At 36.4% G+C, this 21,998-nt stretch overlaps 1 protein-coding gene across 7 annotated transcripts in view; it reads right to left on the reverse strand.

The window, feature by feature from the left end:
* Positions 1–21,998, reverse strand: part of CDC42BPA (CDC42 binding protein kinase alpha) — a 328,619-nt gene that overhangs the window by 49,008 nt on the left and 257,613 nt on the right. For all 7 annotated transcript variants that reach the window (XM_082834424.1, XM_082834427.1, XM_082834423.1 and 4 more), the window contains 4 exons: positions 12,827–12,932; positions 12,251–12,399; positions 10,665–10,756; positions 8,245–8,321 (listed from right to left, as the gene is read on the reverse strand). In XM_082834424.1, coding sequence (XP_082690550.1) covers positions 8,245–8,321; positions 10,665–10,756; positions 12,251–12,399; positions 12,827–12,932 — 424 coding nt within the window. The remainder of the gene's footprint in view (positions 1–8,244; positions 8,322–10,664; positions 10,757–12,250; positions 12,400–12,826; positions 12,933–21,998) is intronic.

A 21,998-nucleotide genomic window follows, 5' to 3' on the forward strand; every position in this document is an offset into this window, starting at 1 on the left:
ACAGTCACCCACCAAATAATGCTCCATCAAGCTATGGCCAGTTTCTTGTCTGGAAAGGTTGGTAGTGGCAACTTGAAATGGGAGCACAAAAAGGTCTAAATAACTCTGATTTAGTGCTAGTAATCATGTAACAAAATATTTAATTAACTAGTCTTGCTTCAGACGTTTATCTACCAAATTCTTGCTCTTTTCAAAGATGACTCTTTTCAATGATAAGAGCTAAATTAGGCCTGCAGAACTACTGATGTTCAATTAAAACAGAAAGTTACTTCAACAATATTGTCCATCCTCACTAGGCATTAGGCTTAATCAAAAGAGGGACCTTCACCTTTCTGACATTAAAGAATTAAGTAATTCAGAAAAAGTAACAATGAGTAATTATATAGAAATATTTTTCAAGTTTTTGAAATTTGTGATGCTCAAGTAATAGAGTTTCACAAATACATACCACCTCTACTCAGGCAATTTCCTATATTCAGTTGAACCTGACATTTACTGAGTGTTTACAGTATGTCAGGTACTTAAAAGATAAAGAGGGTATGGCAGTTCACAGACTGGTGGGGGAGACATCATGCCATCAACAATGTGACAAATGCTATAATAAGGGCATGTACGAAGTTTGTATGGGAACCTGGAGGAGGGATGCACAAGATTTTTATGGGGACCTAGAGGAGGGAATTTATAACCTGAGTCTACAGGAGTTACAGAAGATTTCAGAGAAAACCTCAAGGATAAGAAATATCACCCAAGATGATCAGTTTTACTTGTACAATAGCTCTGACAAGATTGGTACACAGGAACTATTATTTCTTTCTGTAGGAAACTGGGATGGAAGGTGACTTAAACACTGTGTCCCAAAGGGTTAATAAGCAAACCAGGATTAGAAAGTCTGCAGATTTCTCAACAGGTTCTTCTTAGTCCAGTGAGTCTTCCGTTACGGTGGAGGCTAAAGTCTCAGGTTCAAACCTGGTTATATTCCTTCAGTGATTAATAGGAAGTATCTGTCTCCCTCCACACTCCCCCAAACCAAACAACCAAACATTAAATAACTCAACCCTCAACCCTTCCTCTAACATTTAATCTCTCCCTTCTCTTCCTTAATAATGATAATAGCTAATCTTTATCATGGGTAAAATATATACACATGCTTTTCAAAGTACTTTGCAAATATTAACTTTTTTAATCCTCATAGAAGGATTAATATAAGGTAGGTATTATGATCCCAATTTTAAACATGAAGAAAACAGATTAACTTGCAACAGGTCACAAAACTGGTAAGTGGTAGAGCTAGGATTCAAACCTTCTCAGTCAGACTTCTCAAAATGGTATACTATCACTGTCTCTACTGCCTAGCCTCTCAATTCACTTCTCAGTACTGTACAATTTGGCTTCTGCTTTGATCGCCCTAATGAAATGCTGATAGGATCAGTATCTCCTGTATGTCTTACAGTACCATATATCTCCGGCTGTACCTGAGGCTGCTGACCTCTTAAAACTCTGTACTCCCTTAGTTTTCGTGAAACAACACTTTGCTGAGTCATCCCCTGTGACCACTGCCCCTCCTTCTCTTACGTGCAGTCCTATGCCTCCACAACCTTCTCAATGTGAGAGATCCCAGGTCTCTGTTCTGACTTACTACTTTTCTCTTGCTACAATCTCTCCCTGGGAGATCTCAATCTACTTTCAACTATGTTGATCATTCCCAAATTTCTACTGCTAGTTCACTCCTTTTCCTTAACCTTCTGACTCATCTAGAAAACTATCTGCTGGACATTTCCACATGGATGTCCCTCAGGCACCTCAAACTTAACTTGTCACCTTTCTCCTCTGTTAAGGCTTTTAATAATTATTACATATAGGACTGATTAAATCTAAGCTCCATAATATCTCCTTTATATTCCCATGATATGCAGTCCACATCTTTTATTATTGTACTTCTCCCATTGGTGTTGTAATTATTTAGATGTTTGTCTTTTCCATCAGACTCAGATCCTTAAGGGCCGGAAATACTGTATTATGCTTAGCATAAAGCTTGTAAATTTTAAAATTCTTCGTAAATATTGAATGAATCCTTCTGAAATTCTACAATATTTAACCTAAATATTTCTTATGGCATTTACCATTTTCTACTTCACATAATACATTAACTGTGTATTTTTTTCTAATAATAAGATAAGCATTTTGAGGTCTACTTCTAAGTCTGATTTATCTTAGCATCTACCACTGTGCACAGCAGAGTACCACACATGTAAAAAGTGGTAAAACATAGAGAAACCCTTAGTTTTTGGCTATCCATACTCCTAAAGGCTAGAGTATGTTAAAACCATGAGAAAGAGCATGAACAGCTCAAAATAAACTATATTTCCACTACACCAAAAACAAGTCAGAATGTCTCTCAAAACTCTCTTTGCATAGGAAGGACAACAAGTTTTCTAAGCTGGCATTTAGTATCACTAAGCTAAGAGTGATACTAAATCACCATTGTAATAATGTTCTTCTCCAGGTGGCTACCTAGAAATCAGACCATTTTTATATTTTCAATAGAAAAGAGCAAATTACACTTTCCTGATGGTGTAATTAGAGGAAAACACACACACTCTTATACATACCCACACATACCATGGTTTTCTATAAACACTGAAACTGATCTCATAGCAAGCACTGGAAACCAGTACATTTTCTTAATATGCAATCATATAACTTTTTGTTTTAATTTTTTTTCATATACCTTTTTATATCTAGGTCTATAAATTCCCACCAGAACTTTAAGGCTGATTATGGAAGGTAAGCACGGTAAGCATAAACCAAAAGAAGCAATTTATCTTGTGGACACAGAATTTGGCTAACAGATTTTAAGGTTCAGTTAATGAATTCCAGAGGTCTTATTTAATAAAATACCAAAGAGGTAAAAGACTATGTAGTCATGGTTCTTTCCTCTAGTTACCCAAATATATTACTGATATAATATATGATATATAACATACAATATAACATACTACCTAAATTAGAGAAGAACTGCATATGCCAATCTTCTGAAGTGTAAGAGTTTCAAGTCAGGTTGTGTTTAACATGTGGAAGTTTTAAAAAACAAGTATTAAAGGAGGAAATTATAGAAATGTCATAATTTCTCAGAAGGATCTAGGCCTAGCTTTGGTCATAGGATTAAAAACTCTTTACAATGCATGTTCTAGAAATTTGTCTTCCATTGGTTCTCCCGTGTGATCAACTTTTCCCAGATACAGCTAAACCTATGCTGCCAAGCCCAGATTTCTGTGATTGGTTACGACAGAATATGAAAGAACCTAGGAGGGAGAACAATGTTAAAGGCAAGACACAAGTGAAGGAACGTAGGAGCCAGGACTGAAATTAAATATTTTGGGACATCTTAGTAAGCTTCTATACGAGGCCAAAACCAAGAGTAGAACTCAGCTTGCCAATACTCCCAGGCTGCTCTTCTCTTGATATGCCAGAACGCAAGAAAAGAACACGATATTAGGAGTACTGGACAGTCGGACTAAAGGTACGATCTCTGTTCCTTTATGTCTGACCTTTATACTCTAGAGCTTTAATTCCCTGATTTACTCTTTTCCTCAGTACACTAGAGTAAGACAACCTCCAAAAAGCAAGCTGACACATTTGCTCGCATTTGCCAGATAAATGGGCAAATTCCATTTTTGTGAACTCAGGCTAAATGAACAGAGTACAGAACTGTAATTTAATAAAACTCAAAACTTACCTAGCATGTGTTTCATATATGTGACAATATATTTATCAAATATAAACAGCAACTCATTCATTTATATAACTATAACTAGTATTCCTTGAATATAGTCAAGCATTTTGGGGGTTCACTTGAGAAGGAGAAAATGAACTCAACAGAATGGGAAGTTCCTGTAAGCTTAGTCTGATGATCCCTGGATCTGCTACCATGGGAATGAAGGGAACAGATGAGAGAAAACTTAAGCTGCTGAGCTCCATTTGCTCCCCCCATCTGTAACCTGCAGGATGACGCTGGGCCTAATATGCAGTATCACAGGCAGTCTAGGATTGGGCACGTGGGGTTGAGAAGAAAGATAAGGGTAAAAGAGGAAATCATTTCCACAGCAGAAAGGATCCTGGTATCTGTTCAACTGCTATCTCAGTAACTCATATGGGAGTGCCTTACCAAGGGACCACGAATCAAAATGGTCTCAGTTTCTTTCAAAATTAACTCACCCCCCACCCCCTTTTATCTGCCCTAAAGAATGCCACGTAACCCTTTTGTCAACACTTCCCTATTACTCCGAAGACTGAGAATCCTAAAATGTCACTCTCACTAATGGGAGAGTAACCTATCTACTAGTGGGAGTGCTGTGGTAAATAATTACTAAAACCACTGGACTAAAGATCTTCTAAGGTTCTCTTCTCCTTGAAAAGTCTATTATTCTACACGTGGAACTGCAAACGCTGAGTTACAGAAGCAGAATGTTGAGAATGTATTCTGCTGTGCCTGAGTCAGAGGGAAGGAGGGACTGGTGTTACATATACTCTTTCTCTTCTGTCAAGAGTTGTCTAAACAGTGTATCTTAAAAGGAAAGCATCTTGTTCCGAACGTCTTCCCATATTGCCCCAAATCCTAGCATTCATCTGAATTTTGAATAACAGGCAAAACATAGTGAGGAAAACTCAGAGGTAGGAGAGTGATTAGGTGTACTATTTAAGTAAAAGAATTATAGTTTTAATAGGCCTGTGTGGGAGGGTTAAGGAAAAAACTAGAAGGTAATTTTGGGGGAGGGGCGGCACTGGTGATAAAGCTCTGGAGAATCTGAGGGCAGTATGAGGGCACTAGGTTACTGGGGGCAGATGGAGAAGGTCAGTGATGTGTGGACACAAAAGAAGACTTCATTTGTGCAATTCTGCTTAAAACTAACCTTATTCCCTCCTACACCTACAAATTTCACTGCAATTCAATTTTAGGTCTTCAACATAATCTTTTTCTTTTCTATAGCGATGAGATTGAAAACCGAAAAGAATGAGCAGAGGATGTGTCCTATGGATTAGTTAAGAGATAGAGTCTACTCAGTATAGAGCACAGTCACATATTTTAAACATCATGCACAACAACGTAACTAGTTTGGGCACAAAGAACAATCAAGATTTATTTTAATCCTTAAGAATCCACATGCCTAAGAGAAAGGAAGCTACAGAATTTGAGTTTTATACTAAGTATCTTGGATGCTGAACCCAAGCATGCCAAAGATTGAATACCATTATTCAAAATAACATTCTACTACGACTTTGAGGGTGAAACGGATGATAATGCTGGGAAGGGTGGTCCCAGTTACAAACTAGGAAGAGAAATAAGAGGTTTATGCCATAAAATATGAATTAAGAATACAAAATATTTTTTTAAATGGGAGGTTACTGCTGGCCTTCGCCCTGACACGTAAAAATCATTTCCAGTGGTAATGTGATTCAACAGGAGGAAAGTATAATGATGCACATTGGTGGTAAGTGGAAGGCTGAGTGGTGAAGAGCTAAGGAAATACTTAAGTGAAATTGAGCCTGAATCATAAAGATTCAGCAGCCTCTGTGAACTTAGTTCTGGTTTACTTTATAATAGGAGTTCCTTTGTACTACTTTACAATTTACATGTATGTCTGAACTGTATCTATACTGGGTAATAGTGGGTGAAGGGTAAGAAAGGGTACTTCTAGAGGAAAAGTAAAAGTGGGAAACAGACACTACAGCTGGGTGGTGGCAGAAGACAGCATATGAGAGCAGAGATGAGATAGGAGTGGGCTGAGATGTGCTTCTGCTGAGAAGAGCTAACCTATTTACCAAAATACATACTACTCCTGTGTTGTACATTCAAAGATTTTTGTGGGAGAAAAAGGGATGTGGAGAAGAGTTTATTAGAAAGAAAAATGAAAATGGTCTTCTAGGAGAAAGGACAACTAAAATATTTGTTCAAACTTCCTTCCCATTCTTTTTAAAGTGAATGTTATCTGTATGGAAATACCATACTGAGTATTTTAGAATAGTAAAATATACATCAGATTATAACATCAAATATTATTGTACATCAAGAGTTCTCTTTTTATCACACTGCAGAATTAGCTAGTTTAATTATTTGTCTCAAGAATAATAAAATAGTTTCCATTTAGAATGGAAAGGTGCACACTTTGGTATAAATATTTCAAAGAAATAAAAAATCACTTAAAAATATAGATCAGGAGTTTTCTTTAGCAGAAAATTATGCTTAATACTCTCCTCAATATAAGAATTATAGTTAACAAAACACAAAAATAAAACATTTAAAGAATTTCCCCTGGTTTAAAAATAGTTATATGCACAATATTTGCATTTGAACCCATTTTATTTCCAAATTTCTGTAAAGATAGAATGTTCAACAGGATAATACAATGCTTTACAACAAGAATTATTGTGCCATTTAATGTGGATTAGAGAGAATGTATATGTCAGGTATTTCTGTACAGAGAGGAACACTATACATTAGGAACTTCTAAATTAATAAATCTATACAATTAATTTAAGAGAGAAAATGATAATGCAGTCAATTTATAGTGAATATAGTACATATATTAACTAAAATCATTTTTTACATTAGAAGAGAAATTCTGTCAGCATTAAAAATTGATCTGTACTCAATTATTGTGTCATGATAAAATCTACTGGAAGAGTTAATAAAATGTGTCACTTGTTCTGATTCTACCACCAGAGGTTTACTTTTAACTAACATATAAACTAAATAGTAAAGTGCTGAAAAGAAAAGGGGAATGTGAAATAGAAATTGCCATGAAAAACAAAAATGAGCAATTATTTATATCTATATATCTATAGTGACGATAATCAAATGCGCATTCCAGTCTTCAGAATTGTTGCAAAGACTGGAACTATAGAGATTCTCTGATGGACAACACATTTTTAAAAGTACATTTTTACTTTATTATATTTAATAATGATAACTCTTCATTGTATTTAAAGTAAGAAAGAAGCACATTTTGGCTCACAAATTATCAAGTGTGAAATTTCTAAAACTGACTGCATTACTAGGTAAATTCTTCATATCAATTCACTGATCTCTTTTACTGAAGGATGCATTGGTTTGAAAATCAAAGACTTACGTCATCCAAAAAATCAATCAGTGAAGATGAGGAAGAAGAAAAGGAATCCTATTTAACGAATACAGCAATAAAAAAATAGAAAAAATGGATGAAGCAATTTAATAAGAACAAATAATAAATCAAAAATTTTGTAAAACAATTGAAAGGCAAATGACATTAATTCAAATAAATAAATGAGAAAAGCAGTCACTGTCATTGTTTCTCAAGAAACGTAGAAACTCATTAATTACTTTTTAAAGAGTGATTCGGTTTTCCTTTCCCAAAAGAATGAAATACAATTCATATACTGTGCTCAAAATGTATTAAGCTGAAGCTCATTAATAATCAAATTAAATGGAAGCACTCCAGAAGGTAACAACTAAAAGTAAGCAACAGAATCTCTGCCTCTAATCGTTCCTGCTAGAATGTAAGCTTCTTGAGGGGCAGGACTTTGTCAATTTGGTCACTACTGTATCTCCAGCACCTAGAACAGTGCCTTGCACAAAGACATACGATTATTTGTTGATTAAGATATAATCACTAACTTAAGTTTTCTGACATAAAAATATACTTCATATCTTAATTTTTTTTTCTAGCAAAGAATTTAAGTACCAAAGAATGACAGAGTCATATAATCACTATTTCATTATAATGGAGTGTGCCAAATAAAGTCTATGTAATACTTTTAACAAAAAGCATTCTTTTGGTATACTTCTAAAAAACTGAATTGATTTGGAACTAGAACCAGCATTGCTCTATTGTGAGCTCTGAAATTTTCACTTGTTTTTTACTGTGGCTCTATGCTTTGGAGAAAAAAGAAAAGTGTCAAAATTATTTAAAGTCAGGATTTGTTCTGCACTTACTGTTCCTCAGGGAAAAAGATGAAATTTCTTTTAAATCTTATCAACGACCCTCTTATTTAGATCTTTCTTAGATTTTTCTTAAACACAAGAAAAGTTTATGATTAAAGTTTCCATAACATTGCAGAACATATCCCTTTCCTAATACGTTTTTGTTTATGTAAGATTCTAGGTCCTCTTATATGGGATGCAATAAAGGTTTTATTGCAAATAAATTGTAAATCACAAAGTAAATTTTAAATTGACTGCAGAGGATATATGAAAAGTTTAATACTTACTTCAAATTGATCCAGAGCATCGGTAGGCGTATTCAAAAATGCCAAGAAAGAATGCTGTGAGTCTTGGTGCTCTATACCTAGAAGACAGCAGCAACTTTTTTTAAAACTAGAACAATTAAAACTAATTTTCACGGATAACCTTTCCTGTCTGAATCTATTAAAAAGCTGCTCACAAACTACTGTATTTTAAAACCAATTAATATCATTAACTCCACATACTTAAAAAACTAAAATACATTAATGTTTCTTGGAATATCACTCAAGAGTTAAATTACATCAGACTCCATGAAATACTTGTTTCTTGACTTATCTGAGTTCCTGAATTTCTTTTCCTACACAGTACACTGTAAGAAGCACATTAAATCTTTTGGTACTCTTGAGAAAAATTTTAAAATAGGACCCTGGTTACGTCTGATTTTTCTAAGGTAATTTATCACCAAACAAGGTTTCCTTTTTGAAATACTCTCATCAAGCATATAGTATATATTAATATAAATAATCTTTTATTGAAAAATGCAGTGATACAACAAACTTATTTAATTATGAAAAAACTTTTGCTAAGGCCTCAATCTGATTTCATTTACTGTTTTACTGACAAAAATTGCATGAAATTAAAAAATTGTGTCTGAGAAAAACTAGGGTTGGCGAATGAGGACTCCAAACCCTAGCTTACCTCTTGGCTATGGTATTAACTTTAAATACATGATTTCCAAATTAATTCTTAAAATACACATAATGATAAATACTAGGGAGGAAAAGGAGAAACAACCAACATACATTTTTGATCTCCACAGCTTTTCAGGAACTGATATCAACTGATATCAAATTATGTTTTTTTGAATTACTCTCTAATAATATACCATAGTTGCCAGATAAGGCAGTATGTTCAGAAATTCATTCCATCAATGAATATTTATTGAGAGCCTTTTATTTGCCAAACCCTGTCTAGATACTGGATATATAATAGTAAATAAAGCAGGAAAACAAAATCCTTGCCTTCATTATATAAACATTACATTGTATTAATTAAGTAGACTATTATGTTACAACATATAGTGAAATTTTATTATTCTGCAAGGCTCAAAATCCAAATATAAAACCATAGCCATAGGTTAGCCTGCAATGTGATAAACGATTTCTTCTTTCGCAAGTTTAGATCTACTTTAAAATGATGCAATCAATGCCAACTGGTGTGTTATGGTAAGTCACACTCTTCACTGGTCTCTTTTCTATACAAATTGCCTTTAGGGCCACAGGTCCTCCATGTCTGATATATTCTTTTTCCTCTACTCACTAAATAACGCAGCTCCTTCCACTCTTCATACATGAAAATTAAGCTTGATTCTCATTTTAGCATGATGCTTTGTACTCCTAATCTGAGTTCTTAATTCACTTTTTCTGGGTTCCTTCCTTCCTTCTTGTTCACTAGGAAATTCAATCAACAAAAATTTATCTACTACTTTTAATGGCTTTTTCATGTTAACTCCTTTGTGTGATTACCCTCTTTCCGCCACAATTTTAAAAGCAGATGCGGAGACCCAACCAGCTTTACGTCACTGTGTGTCACAGGACTGGGAAATGATAAGGCAGCACATAAGTACAACATAGAGCCTATTAACTAGTTCAGTATTCAGTCAGGAATACTGTCAGGAAAATGAATTTTTAACAACTATATATAAGAGATCCTTTCATTAAGATAATAACATTCTGAATTTAAAAAAATTAAATCTTCACATTCTTAATGCCCATGTTATGGAAAGAACGTTGAAGTTCATGTAATAAAGCTACCAAGCACTCTGAGTTACTTTTTACATTAATGAAAAAATGCTCAAGTAATGTTTTCAAGAAAATGGGAATAAATCCTGGAAAATCCCACAGGGCAAGCACTCTGAGTATCAAACATGGAAGAAGACACCGAAATGCCCAAATAATTCTTTGTCACTGAGTTGTCGTTCTAATACTGGATTAGGTTAATCTTTAGTTATTTCATACATTATTTCATCAACTACCCTGAGAGTGAATCCCCTATAATGTTTGAGAATAGTATAAAGTATATGACAAAAACAAATTTTTCCAATCACAAAAATATTCTTCATGATATAGTCCATGGTCCTGAAAAAACAGTCAAATTTATGGCACAGTGAGTTTTCTGTTAAGAAATCTTTAAACAATGCGTATCAAGTAAAACAAAATGACTCAGGAGACTTGTCTACCAAATGTGTGTGTGTGTGTGTGTGTGTGTGTGTGTGTGTGTGTGTGTGTGTGCGCGCGTGCACCATATACACATACATCTATAAATGAGAGCCAGAATTGTGTATGTGAACAATTCTCCTGCCTACACAGTAGGCTGATTCTTGTATAATAAAATGTATTCATAACAGAACATTAAGTCCTGGTTGATGCAAAACACATTCCCATACCCTTTTCAGATCTAAGCTCTTCAGTGTCCTTTATCAGTTGTTCAATTTCTGATAGCAGTTCCAAGTTCTTCTTCTCTGAATCTTTTAGTTTACTTAAGGGAAAAAAAGGAAAAATGTCATTATTTATATTGTTGGTTAGTGAGCCATCATGTATGTAGTTGAAGTTAATTGGTTTAAATGCCAGTCATGATAATGTAGGGAACTGAAAACTACTACAGGAAGGACAAATCTAGCCTGTCATCTACGCTTGCGTAAATAAAGATTTACTGGAACACAGTCAGGCTCATTCATTTATATGCTGTCTATGGCTGCTTTTGTACTCAACAGCAGAGCTGAGCAGACAGAAGCTATATGGCTTACAAGCCCCAAAGAATTTATTATCTTTCCTTTTATAGAAAAGTTGCTGGCTCTGAGCTACATTATTAAATTAAAAAATGTCATAAAATCAAAGGTTAATTTTAGAATTGTTAGACTTCTTTCATAGAGAACCATGAAAGTGACTAAACTTGTAATTTTCAGTTTGACTCACATTCCTGATTTATGAACAAATGTGTAAATTTATATGTCCTAAGCATAAGCAGAAAGATCACACTTACTCCAAATTACAATACAGAGAATGACATTTAGCAGTTCTTTATGTTGGGATCAATTCATATTCTCCAAAAACAGTTTTTTTCCATTTTCAATGTTACACTAGCACATTTCAGTAAAACATACTTAATTTATGACTGGATAATTCATAGCAAGAGTTTATAATTCAACTGGGGTGCTTCATACCATTAAAAACCAAATTTATGGGACTATATTTCTTTTCATGCTGAATGCCTTTGCAACATTTGGTATTCTGAGCACCAAATGGATTTTTCTATTTACATTTTGATTTGTAACATGAACTTTCTACTGTTCCTCTATATCACCTTATTCCTCTATATCACCTTATTCCTCTAAAACTTACTCTTGAACCAATCCAATTACGAGTTTCCTTTTATCATTTATTTATTCAGAGTATGATTTATTCTACTGTTGTGATAAGAATGGAGGGAATGTATTCATTAGCTAACTGTCCTGGACCTGTGGGGGATACACTTTTTTTAATACATAACATGAAAGAAAGGATAATTTAAGTATATTCTACCTTTATGAAATTTACCATCACTTGAAACTTCATTTGTAAAAAAACCTATGGTAGAGGCCAGAATTTTCATATGATTATAGTTTGTTCTGACTCTATGCTACAATTTTATACTAATGTGATATTCTTGAACAAAAGATTATTTTGGATTTAATAGAATAAAATTTGAGAGTGAATTTTACAAATAAGGGGAAAAGTAAATAACAGAATATTAATTAGTACTATTAATTCCACTTTAAGGACAAGTCAGAAACAAAGCTGTATTAAAATTGCATCACTGCACACAAGGCCTAAAATCATCAATTCATTTTCAAATATTCATAGTTTTTTTCTGGTCATCACTTAAAAAAAAAAAAGGTATAGACAGGTAGGAAACTAAACATGTAACTTCTCTCCAGAAACTTTTGGACCAAATTAGAAATCACTCTAGTGGGACTATATTATTCAGTCTTACCATTCTGTTATGATGTTAGATGCTTTAACTTTATTCAGCTCTTCTTGGATGGCCTGCTTAGCTCTTATTTCTGCATCCAGAGCTGACTGCAACTCCAGTCTAGCTGACATATCCAGTTTTGCAAAACGACGCATTTTCCAGGGCATATCCTATGAAATAATATGACTGCGTTTTTAGCTCCACTCGATTTTATCTTTAACATTTAAGTTTAGTAATATAAATGAATTTGGAAACTACTTAAAAGAACTATCTTTCCCTAAGTAAAGAATTTAAAAGAACTATTACTTGTGAAAATATATTATTTTTCATTAAATTCAGAAAAACTGTAGACTCACATTATAAATGCATTTATTTTTTATGGTTATTACCATTAATGGCTAGCCACACAAATTATAGTTAAGCAGCTATGTATTATAACTTCCTAAACTGGAAAAACGTTGAATGATTTCTCATGAAAATCTTTACAGTAGGCAAAGCCTAGACAAACTGATGTAAGTACTCAGATTTATTACAGTGTTTGCTGAGCCTTCCCACCGACTAATATAATAAGCCTGCTTGCTAAATGGCAGAGCTTACTGTTGCTCGGGTACCCAAGCTGGAGTTTCTTAAAGCTTCCAATTCTTCAGTCATTTTAGAAGCTAAGGCCTGAAGATATCCTCGTGCATCCTTTTCATCACTGACCCTAGAATACATGCAAATAAAGACATAGATCAAGTACCAAAGTAAAACAGAAAACTTCAGTGAGATATATATTACTTTAAAGCATCATAAAGAAACAAGTGAAAAGTGACAGAAATTTAAAGATGTTCTTAATATCTTCTTTTAAAGGCCTACCACAGTACTACTATCTGTCAACAAGTGGGAAATGGTTTACTGAACTGTTCAGTTATTTACAGATAAAGGTGGCCACGTTTAGAAAGGTCCAAGTTATACATATCTGATAAATCAGTAAAACTTCACCCTTGAGCCACGGAATTAATACTCTTTTAATCTAACATTAAACATACACACACACACACATACACTCACATGATTTCTAAAGAATATTAATATTTCTTATTAATTAGATTCCATTTTTTATCTTATGAAAACACAACACACCCTTCTTAAAACCGAAGTACACTAAATTTAGAAAGTTTAAAGTAGAATATTTTGTAAAAAACAAAAATTCTGTGTTGTAGTAAAGCTCTTTTGTTTTCTAAAATGGTCAATGATATAACAAAGAGAAAAGATTAAAGTCTACTGAAACTCAGTTTCTACAACCACCACCGCCGCCCCCCCCCTCCACAAGCCCTGCCCCGGCCGCGCCCCAAGGCACGTGGGATCTTAGTTCCCGGACCAGGGATCAAACCAGGGCCCCCAGCAGTGGAAGCAGTGGAAGCGTGGAGTCCTAAACACTGGACAGCCAGGGAATTCCCGAAACTCAGTTTCTATTTACTATTTTAAGGCTATCTTGCTGATGTAATTATATGATTTTAGAGAGAAATGTTTTCAAATTATACTCAATAAAATTCAGGTCATTGAATAGCCGTGAGAAAAGTATATTTCAGGTAAATCAATACGTATCTGTGATGCATACAGCAGACAAGTTTAAATCTTGAGGCTTGATTCAGCATCTGTTACAATTTAAACTCCTGAGGAGTTAAATTCATCTGTCTACCTACATATCACTCCGTATCTACATTTTTTTTTTTTTTTTTTTTTTTTTTGCGGTACACAGGCCTCTCACTGTTGTGGCCTGTCCCGTTGCAGAGCACAGGCTCCAGATGCGTAGGCTCAGCGGCCATGGCTCACGGGCCCAGCCACTCTGTGGCATGTGGGATCTTCCCGGACCGGGGCACGAACTTACGTCCCCTGCATCAGCAGGCGGACTCTCAGCCACTGTGCCACCAGGGAAGCCCCCATATCTACATCTTAAAGAGGCCCTTTAAAAGGGGTTTGATCCCTTCTTCTCTCAGATGGGAAAGTGCTTTGGAGGACAATCAAAAGAATAAAGGAGCAAATAAAATCACTGTTAAGAAGTTGCCTACTCTAGTGATAGCTACATATTCGTAGGCTCTACATACATGTATATATGTTCACAGCCTTTTAAAGAAAAGTGGCTTAACAAAATATTAAGAAAGTTTGTGTATTGGGATGCTGTTACCTTCTAAAATTCTTTAACTTTGGACACCACAAGTGACCACAATCTTTTCACTTAATCACCTAATCTATAACATAAAGAATAAATATAGATGGGGGAAGATGGTTTTTTCCTCCAAAGACATTTTGTATTTTCCTCTAAGGACACTCACAGAGTAGCAATTAAGAAAACGATATCACCATTTAAGCAGGCTAACAGGCCTCAGCCAGTGCCGGCTTAGTAGCTATCAAACCTCAGAGATCTCGGCTTCTGCACATCCAGGAACCTATGAAATCCAGTGTATTTTATTCACTTTGGAACTCAAATAACTCCATGTAAATTGCTATAATGTTGTTTGAAATATTATATAAAAAACAACACCTTCTAACTTTGCTTTCTATTTACATCTTGAATACATTCACATCCCCTTACCACTGTGGTCTTCCACTAATTCTCAACTTTTGATTAAACCTATGTCTATTTTCTTGGCTACAAAATATTACTGATGGGAAGGGTGATGAAAAAAGAAAAATAAAAAGACTTGGTCCAATACACGCTCATGCCATTTAAGTTCTTGCACAACAATTCCTTTTCATAATCATCGTCTACTTCCAACCTCAATCTTAAAAACATCGCACTTTCCCCAACCCAACACCATCTCTTGTCCCTTCCTTCTAGGCCATCTGGTTAAGCTTACACTACTCATTCTCTTAACTTTTTTTATTTTTTAAACAGTTTTAGGAGGAGCTTCAAGATGGCGGAAGAGTAAGACACGGAGATCACCTTCCTCCCCACAGATACATCAGAAATACATCTACATGTGTAACAACTCCTACAGAACACCTACTGAACGCTGCAGAAGACCTCAGACCTCCCAAAAGGCAAGAAACTCCCCATGTACCTGGGTAGGGCAAAAGAAAAAAGAAAAAACAGAGACAAAAGAATAGGGACGGGACCTGCACTAGTGGGAGGGAGCTGTGAAGGAGGAAAGGTTTCCACACACTAGAAGCCCCTTCGTGGGCGGAGACTGCGGGTGGCGGAGGGGGAAGCTTCGGAGCCGCGGAGGAGGGCACAACAACAGCGGTGCGGAGGGCAAAGCGGAGAGATTCCCGCACAGACGATCGGTGCCGACCGGCACTCACCAGCCCAAGAGGCTTGTCTGCTCACCCACCGGGGCGGGCGGGGCTGGGAGCTGAGGCTCGGGCTTCGGTCGTATAGCAGGGAGAGGACTGGGGTTGGCGGCGTGAACACAGCCTGAAGGGGCTAGTGCGCCACAGCTAGCCGGGAGGGAGTCCGGGAAAAGGTCTGGACCTGCCGAAGAGGCAAGAGACTTTTTCTTCCCTCTTTGTTTCCCGGTGCGCGAGGAGAAGGGATTAAAAGCGCTGCTTAAAGGAGTTCCAGAGACGGGCGCGAGCCGCGGCTAACAGCGCGGTCCCCAGAGACAGGCATGAGACGCTAAGGTTGCTGCTGCCACCACCAAGAAGCCTGTGTTCGAGCACAGGTCACTATCCACACCTCTCCTCCCGGGAGCCTGTGCAGCCCGCCACTGCCAGGTTCCCGGGATCCAGGGACAACTTCCCCGGGAGAATGCACGGCGCGCCTCAGGCTGGTGCAACGTCACGCCGGCCTCTGCCGCCACAGGCTCGCCCCGCACTCCGCACCCCTGCCTCCCCCAGGCCTGAGTGAGCCAGAGCCCCCGAATCAGCTGCTCCTTTAACCCCGTCCTGTCTGAGCGAAGAACAGACGCCCTCAGGCAACCTACACGCAGAGGCGGGGCCAAATCCAAAGCTGAACCCCGGGAGCTGTGCGAACAAAGAAGAGAAAGGGAAATCTCTCCCAGCAGCCTCAGGAGCAGCAGATTAAATCTCCAAAATCAACTTGATGTACCCTGCATCTGTTGAAGAATTGAATAGACAACGAATCATCCCAAACTGAGGAGGTGGACTTTGGGAACAACGATATATATATTTTTTTCCCTTTTTCTCTTTTTGTGAATGTGTATGTGTATGCTTCTGTGTGAGATTTTGTTTGTATACCTTTGCTTTTACCATTTGTCCTAGGGTTCTGTCTGTCCTTTTTTTTTTTTTTTTAGCATAGTTTTTAGCACTTGTTATCATTGGTGGATTTGTTTTTTTGGTTTGGTTGCTCTCTTCTTTCCTTCTTTCTTTTTTTTACTACTTTAAAAATTTTTTTCAATAATTATTTTTTATCTTAATAACTTTATTTTATTTTACTCTAATTTTATTTTATTTTATCTTCTTCTTTCTTTCTTTCTTTTTTTTTTCCTCCCTTTTACTCTGAGCCATGTGGAAGACAGGCTCTTGGTGCTCCAGCCAGGCGTCAAAGCTGTGCCTTTCAGGTGGGAGAGCCAAATTCAGGACACTGGTCCACAAGAGACCTCCCAGCTCCATGTAATATCAAATGGCGAAAATCTCCCAAAGATCTCCATCTCAATGCCAAGGCCCAGCTCCACTCAACAACCAGCAAGCTACAGTGCTGGACACCCTATGCCAAACAACTATCAAGACAGGGACAAAACCCCATCCATTAGCAGAGAGGCTGCCTAAAATCATAAGGCCACAGACACCCCAAAACACACCAACAGACATAGACCTGCCCACCAGAAAGACAAGATCCAGCCTCATCCACCAGAACACAGGCACTAGTCCCCTCCACCAGGAAGCCTACACAACCCACTGAACCAACCTTAGCCACTGGGGGCAGACACCAAAAACAACGGGAACTACGAACATGCAGCCTGCAAAAAGGAGACCCCAAATGCAGTAAGTTAAACAAAATGAGAAGACAGAGAAACACACAGCAGATGAAGGAGCAAGGTAAAAACCCACCAGACCAAACAAATGAAGAGGAAATAGACAGTCTACCTGAAAAAAATACAGAATAATGATAGTAAAGATGATCCAAAATCTTGGAAATAGAATGGAGAAAATACAAGAAACGTTTAACAAGGACCTAGAAGAACTAAAGAACAAAAAAACAGTGATGAACAACACAATAAATGAAATTAAAAATACTCTAGAAGGGATCAACAGCAGAATAACTGAGGCAGAAGAACGGTAAGTGACCTGGAAGATAAAATAGTGGAAATAACTACTGCAGAGCAGAATAAAGAAAAAAGAATGAAAAGAATTGAGGACAGTCTCAGAGACCTCTGGGACAACATTAAACACACCAACATTTGAATTATAGGGGTCCCAGAAGAAGAAGAGAAAAAAAAAAGGGACTGAGAAAATATTTGAAGAGATTATAGTTGAAAACTTCCCTAATATGGGAAAGGAAATAGTTAATCAAGTCCAGGAAGCACAGAGAGTGCCATAAAGGATAAATCCAAGGAGAAACACACCAAGACACATATTAATCAAACTGTCAAAAATTAAATACACAGAAAGAATATTAAAAGCAGCAAGGGAAAAACAACAAATAACACACAAGGGAATCCCCATAAGGTTAACAGCTGATCTTTCACCAGAAACTGTGGAAGCAGAAGGGAGTGGCTGGACATATTTAAAGTGATGAAGGAGAAAAACCTACAACCAAGATTACTCTACGCAGCAAGGATCTCATTCAGATTTGACGGAGAAATTAAAAGCTTTACAGACAAGCAAAAGCTAAGAGAATTCAGCACCACCAAACCAGCTTTACAGCAAATGCTAAAGGAACTTTTCTACGCAGGAAACAGAAGAGAAGGAAAAGCACAATAACAAACCCAAAACAATTAAGAAAATGGGAATAGGAACATACATATCAATAATTACCTTAAATGTAAATGGATTAAATGCTCCATCCAAAAGATACAGACTGGATGAATGGATACAAAAACAAGACCCATATATATGCTGTCTACAAGAGACCCACTTCAGACCTAGGGACACATACAGACTGAAAGTGAGGGGATGGAAAAAGATATTCCATGCAAATGAATATCAAAAGAAAGCTGGAGTAGCAATACTCATATCAGGTAAAATAGACTTTAAAATAAAGAATGCTACAAGAGACAAGGAAGGACACTACATAATGATCAAGGGATCAATCCAAGAAGAAGATATAACAATTGTAAATATTTATGCACCCAACATAGGAGCACCTCAATACATAAGGCAAATACTAACAGCCATAAAAGGGGAAATTGACAGTAACACATTCATAGTAGGGGACTTAAACACCCCACTTTCACCAATGGACAGATCATCCAAAATGAAAATAAATAAGGGAACACAAGCTTTAAATGATACATTTAACAAGATGGACTTAATTGATATTTATAGGACATTCCATCCAAAAACAACAGAATACACATTCTTCTCAAGTGCTCATGGAATATTCTCCAGGACAGATCATATATTGGGTCAGAAACCAGCCCTTGGTAAATTTAAGAAAATTGAAATCATATCAAGTATCTTTTCCAACCACAATTCTATGAGACTAGATATCAATTACAGGGAAAAAAATCTGTAAAAAATACAAACACACAGAGGCTAAACAATACATGACTTAATAACCAAGGGATCACTGAAGAAAACAAAGAGGAAATCAAAAAATATCTAAAAACAAATGACAATGAAAACACGATGACCCAAAACCTATGGGATGCAGCAACAGCAGTTCTAAGAGGGAAGTTTATAGAAATACACCCTACCTTAAGAAACAAACAAACATCCTAAATTTACACCTAAAGCAATTAGAGAAAGAAGAACAAAGAAAACCCCAAAGTTAGCAGAAGGAAAGAAATCATAAAGATCAGATCAGAAATAAATGGAAAAGAAATGAAGGAAACGATAGCACAGATCAATAAAATTAAAAGCTGGTTCTTTGAGAAGATAAACAAAATTGATAAACCATTAGCCAGACTCATCAAGAAAAAAAGGGAGAAGACTCAAATCAATAGAATTAGAAATGAAAAAGAACAACGGACACTGCAGAAATACAAAGGATCATGAAAGATTACTACAAGCGGCTATATGCCAATAAAATGGACAACCTGGAAGAAATGGACAAATTCTTAGAAATGCACAACCTTCAGAGACTGAACCAGGAAGGAATAGAAAATATAAACAGACTAATCACAAGCACTGAAACTGAAACTGTGATTAAAAACATTCCAACAAACAAAAGCCCAGGACCAGATGGCTTCACAGGCGAATAGTATCTAACATTTAGAGAAGAGCTAACACCTATCCTTCTCAAACTCTTCAAAAATATAGCAGAGGGAGGAACACTCCCAAACTCATTCTACGAGGCCACCATCACCCTGATACCAAAACCAGACAAAGATGTCACAAAGAAAGAAAACTACAGGCCAATATCACTGATGAACATAGATGCAAAAATCCTCAACAAAATACTAGCAAACAGAATCCAACAGCACATTAAAAGGATCATACACCATGATCAAGTGGGGTTTATCCCAGGAATGCAAGGATTCTTCAATATACACAAATCAATCAATGTAATACACCATATTAACAAACTGAAGGAGAAAAACCATATGATCATCTCAATAGATGCAGAGAAAGTTTTTGACAAAATTCAACACCCATTTATGATAAAAATCCTCCAGAAAGTAGGCATAGAGGGAACTTTCCTCAACATAATAAAGGCCATATATGACAAACCCACAGGCAACATCGTCCTCAATGATGAAAAACTGAAACCATTTCCTCTAAGATCAGAAACAAGACAAGGTTGCCCACTCTCACCACTATTATTCAACATAATATTGGAAGTTTTAGCCACAGGAATCAGAGAAGAAAAAGAAATAAAAGGAATCCAAATCGGAAAAGAAGCAAAGCTGTCACTGTTGGAAGATGACATGATACTATACATTGAGAATCCTAAAGATGCTACCAGAAAACTACTAGAGCTAATCAATGAATTTGGTAAAGTAGCAGGATAGAAAATTAATGCACAGAAATCTCTTGCATTCCTATAAACTAATGATGAAAAATCTGAAAGAGAAAGGAAGGAAACACTCCCATTTACGATTGCAACAAAAAGAATAAAATATCTAGGAATAAACCTACCTAAGGCCACAAAAGACCTGTATCCGGAAAATTCTAAGACACTGATGAAAGAAATTAAAGATGATACAAACAGATGGAGAGATATACCATGTTCTTGGATTGGAAGAATCAACATGGTGAAAATGACTCTACTACCCAAAGCAATCTATAGATTCAATGCAATCCCTATCAAACTACCACTGGCATTGTTCACAGAACTACAACAAAAAATTTCGCAATTTGTATGGAAATACAAAAGACCCCGAATAGCCAAAGCAATCTTGAGAACGAAAAACGGAGCTGGAGGAATCAGGCTCCCAGAGTCCAGACTATACTACAAAGCTACAGTAATCGAGACAGTATGGTACTGGCACAAAAACAGAAATATAGATCAATGGAACAGGATAGAAAGCCCAGAGATAAACCACGTACATATGGTCACCTTATCTTTGATAAAGGAGGCAAGAATATACAATGGAGAAAGGACAGCCTCTTCAATAAGTGATGCTGGGAAAAATGGACAGCTACATGTAAAAGAATGAAATTAGAACACTCCCTAACACCATACACAAAAATAAACTCAAAATGGATTAAAGACCTAAATGTAAGGCCAAAAACTATCAAACTCTTAGAGGAGAACATAGGCAGAACAGTCTATGACATAAATCACAGTAAGATCCTTTTTGACCCACCTCCTAGAGAAATGGAAATAAAAACAAAAATAAACAAATGGGACCTAATGAAACTTCAAAGCTTTTGCACAGCAAAAGAAACCATAAACAAGACAAAAAGACAACCTTCAGAATGGGAGAAAATATTTGCAAATGAAGCAACTGACAAAGGATTAATCTCCAAAATTTACAAGCAGCTCATGCAGCTCAATATCAAAAAAACAAACCACCCAATCCAAAAATGGGCAGAAGACTTAAACAGACATTTCTCCGAAGAAGATACACAGATTGCCAACAAACACATGAAAGAATGCTCAACATCATTAATCATTAGAGAAATGCAAATCAAAACTACAATGCGATATCATTGCACACCGGTCAGAATGGCCATCATCAAAAAATTTACAAACAATAAATGCTGGAGAGGGTGTGGAGAAAAGGGAATCCTCTTGCACTGTTGGTGGGAATGTAAATTGATACAGCCACTATGGAGAACAGTATGGAGGTTCCTTAAAAAACTAAAAATAGAACTACCATACGACCCAGCAATCCCACTACTGGGCATATACCCTGAGAAAACCATAATTCAAAAAGAGTCATGTACCAAAATGTTCATCGCAGCTCTATTTACAAGAGCCAGGACATGGAAGCAACCTAAGTGTCCATCAACAGATGAATGGATAAAGAAGATGTGGCACATATATACACTGGAATACGACTCAGCCATAAAAAGGAACGAAACTGAGTTATTTGTAGTGAGGTGGATGGACCTAGAGTCTGTCATATGGAGTGAAGTAAGTCAGAAAGAGAAAAACAAATACCGTATGCTAACACATATACATATGGAATTTAAAAAAAAAGAAAAAAATGGTGATGAAGAACCTAAGGGCAAGATGGGAATAAGGACACAGACCTACTAGAGAATGGACTTGATG

This window comes from Leucopleurus acutus, assembly GCF_964270905.1.
Source record: "Leucopleurus acutus genome assembly, chromosome: 2".
Taxonomy (NCBI): Eukaryota; Metazoa; Chordata; class Mammalia; order Artiodactyla; family Delphinidae; genus Leucopleurus; species Leucopleurus acutus.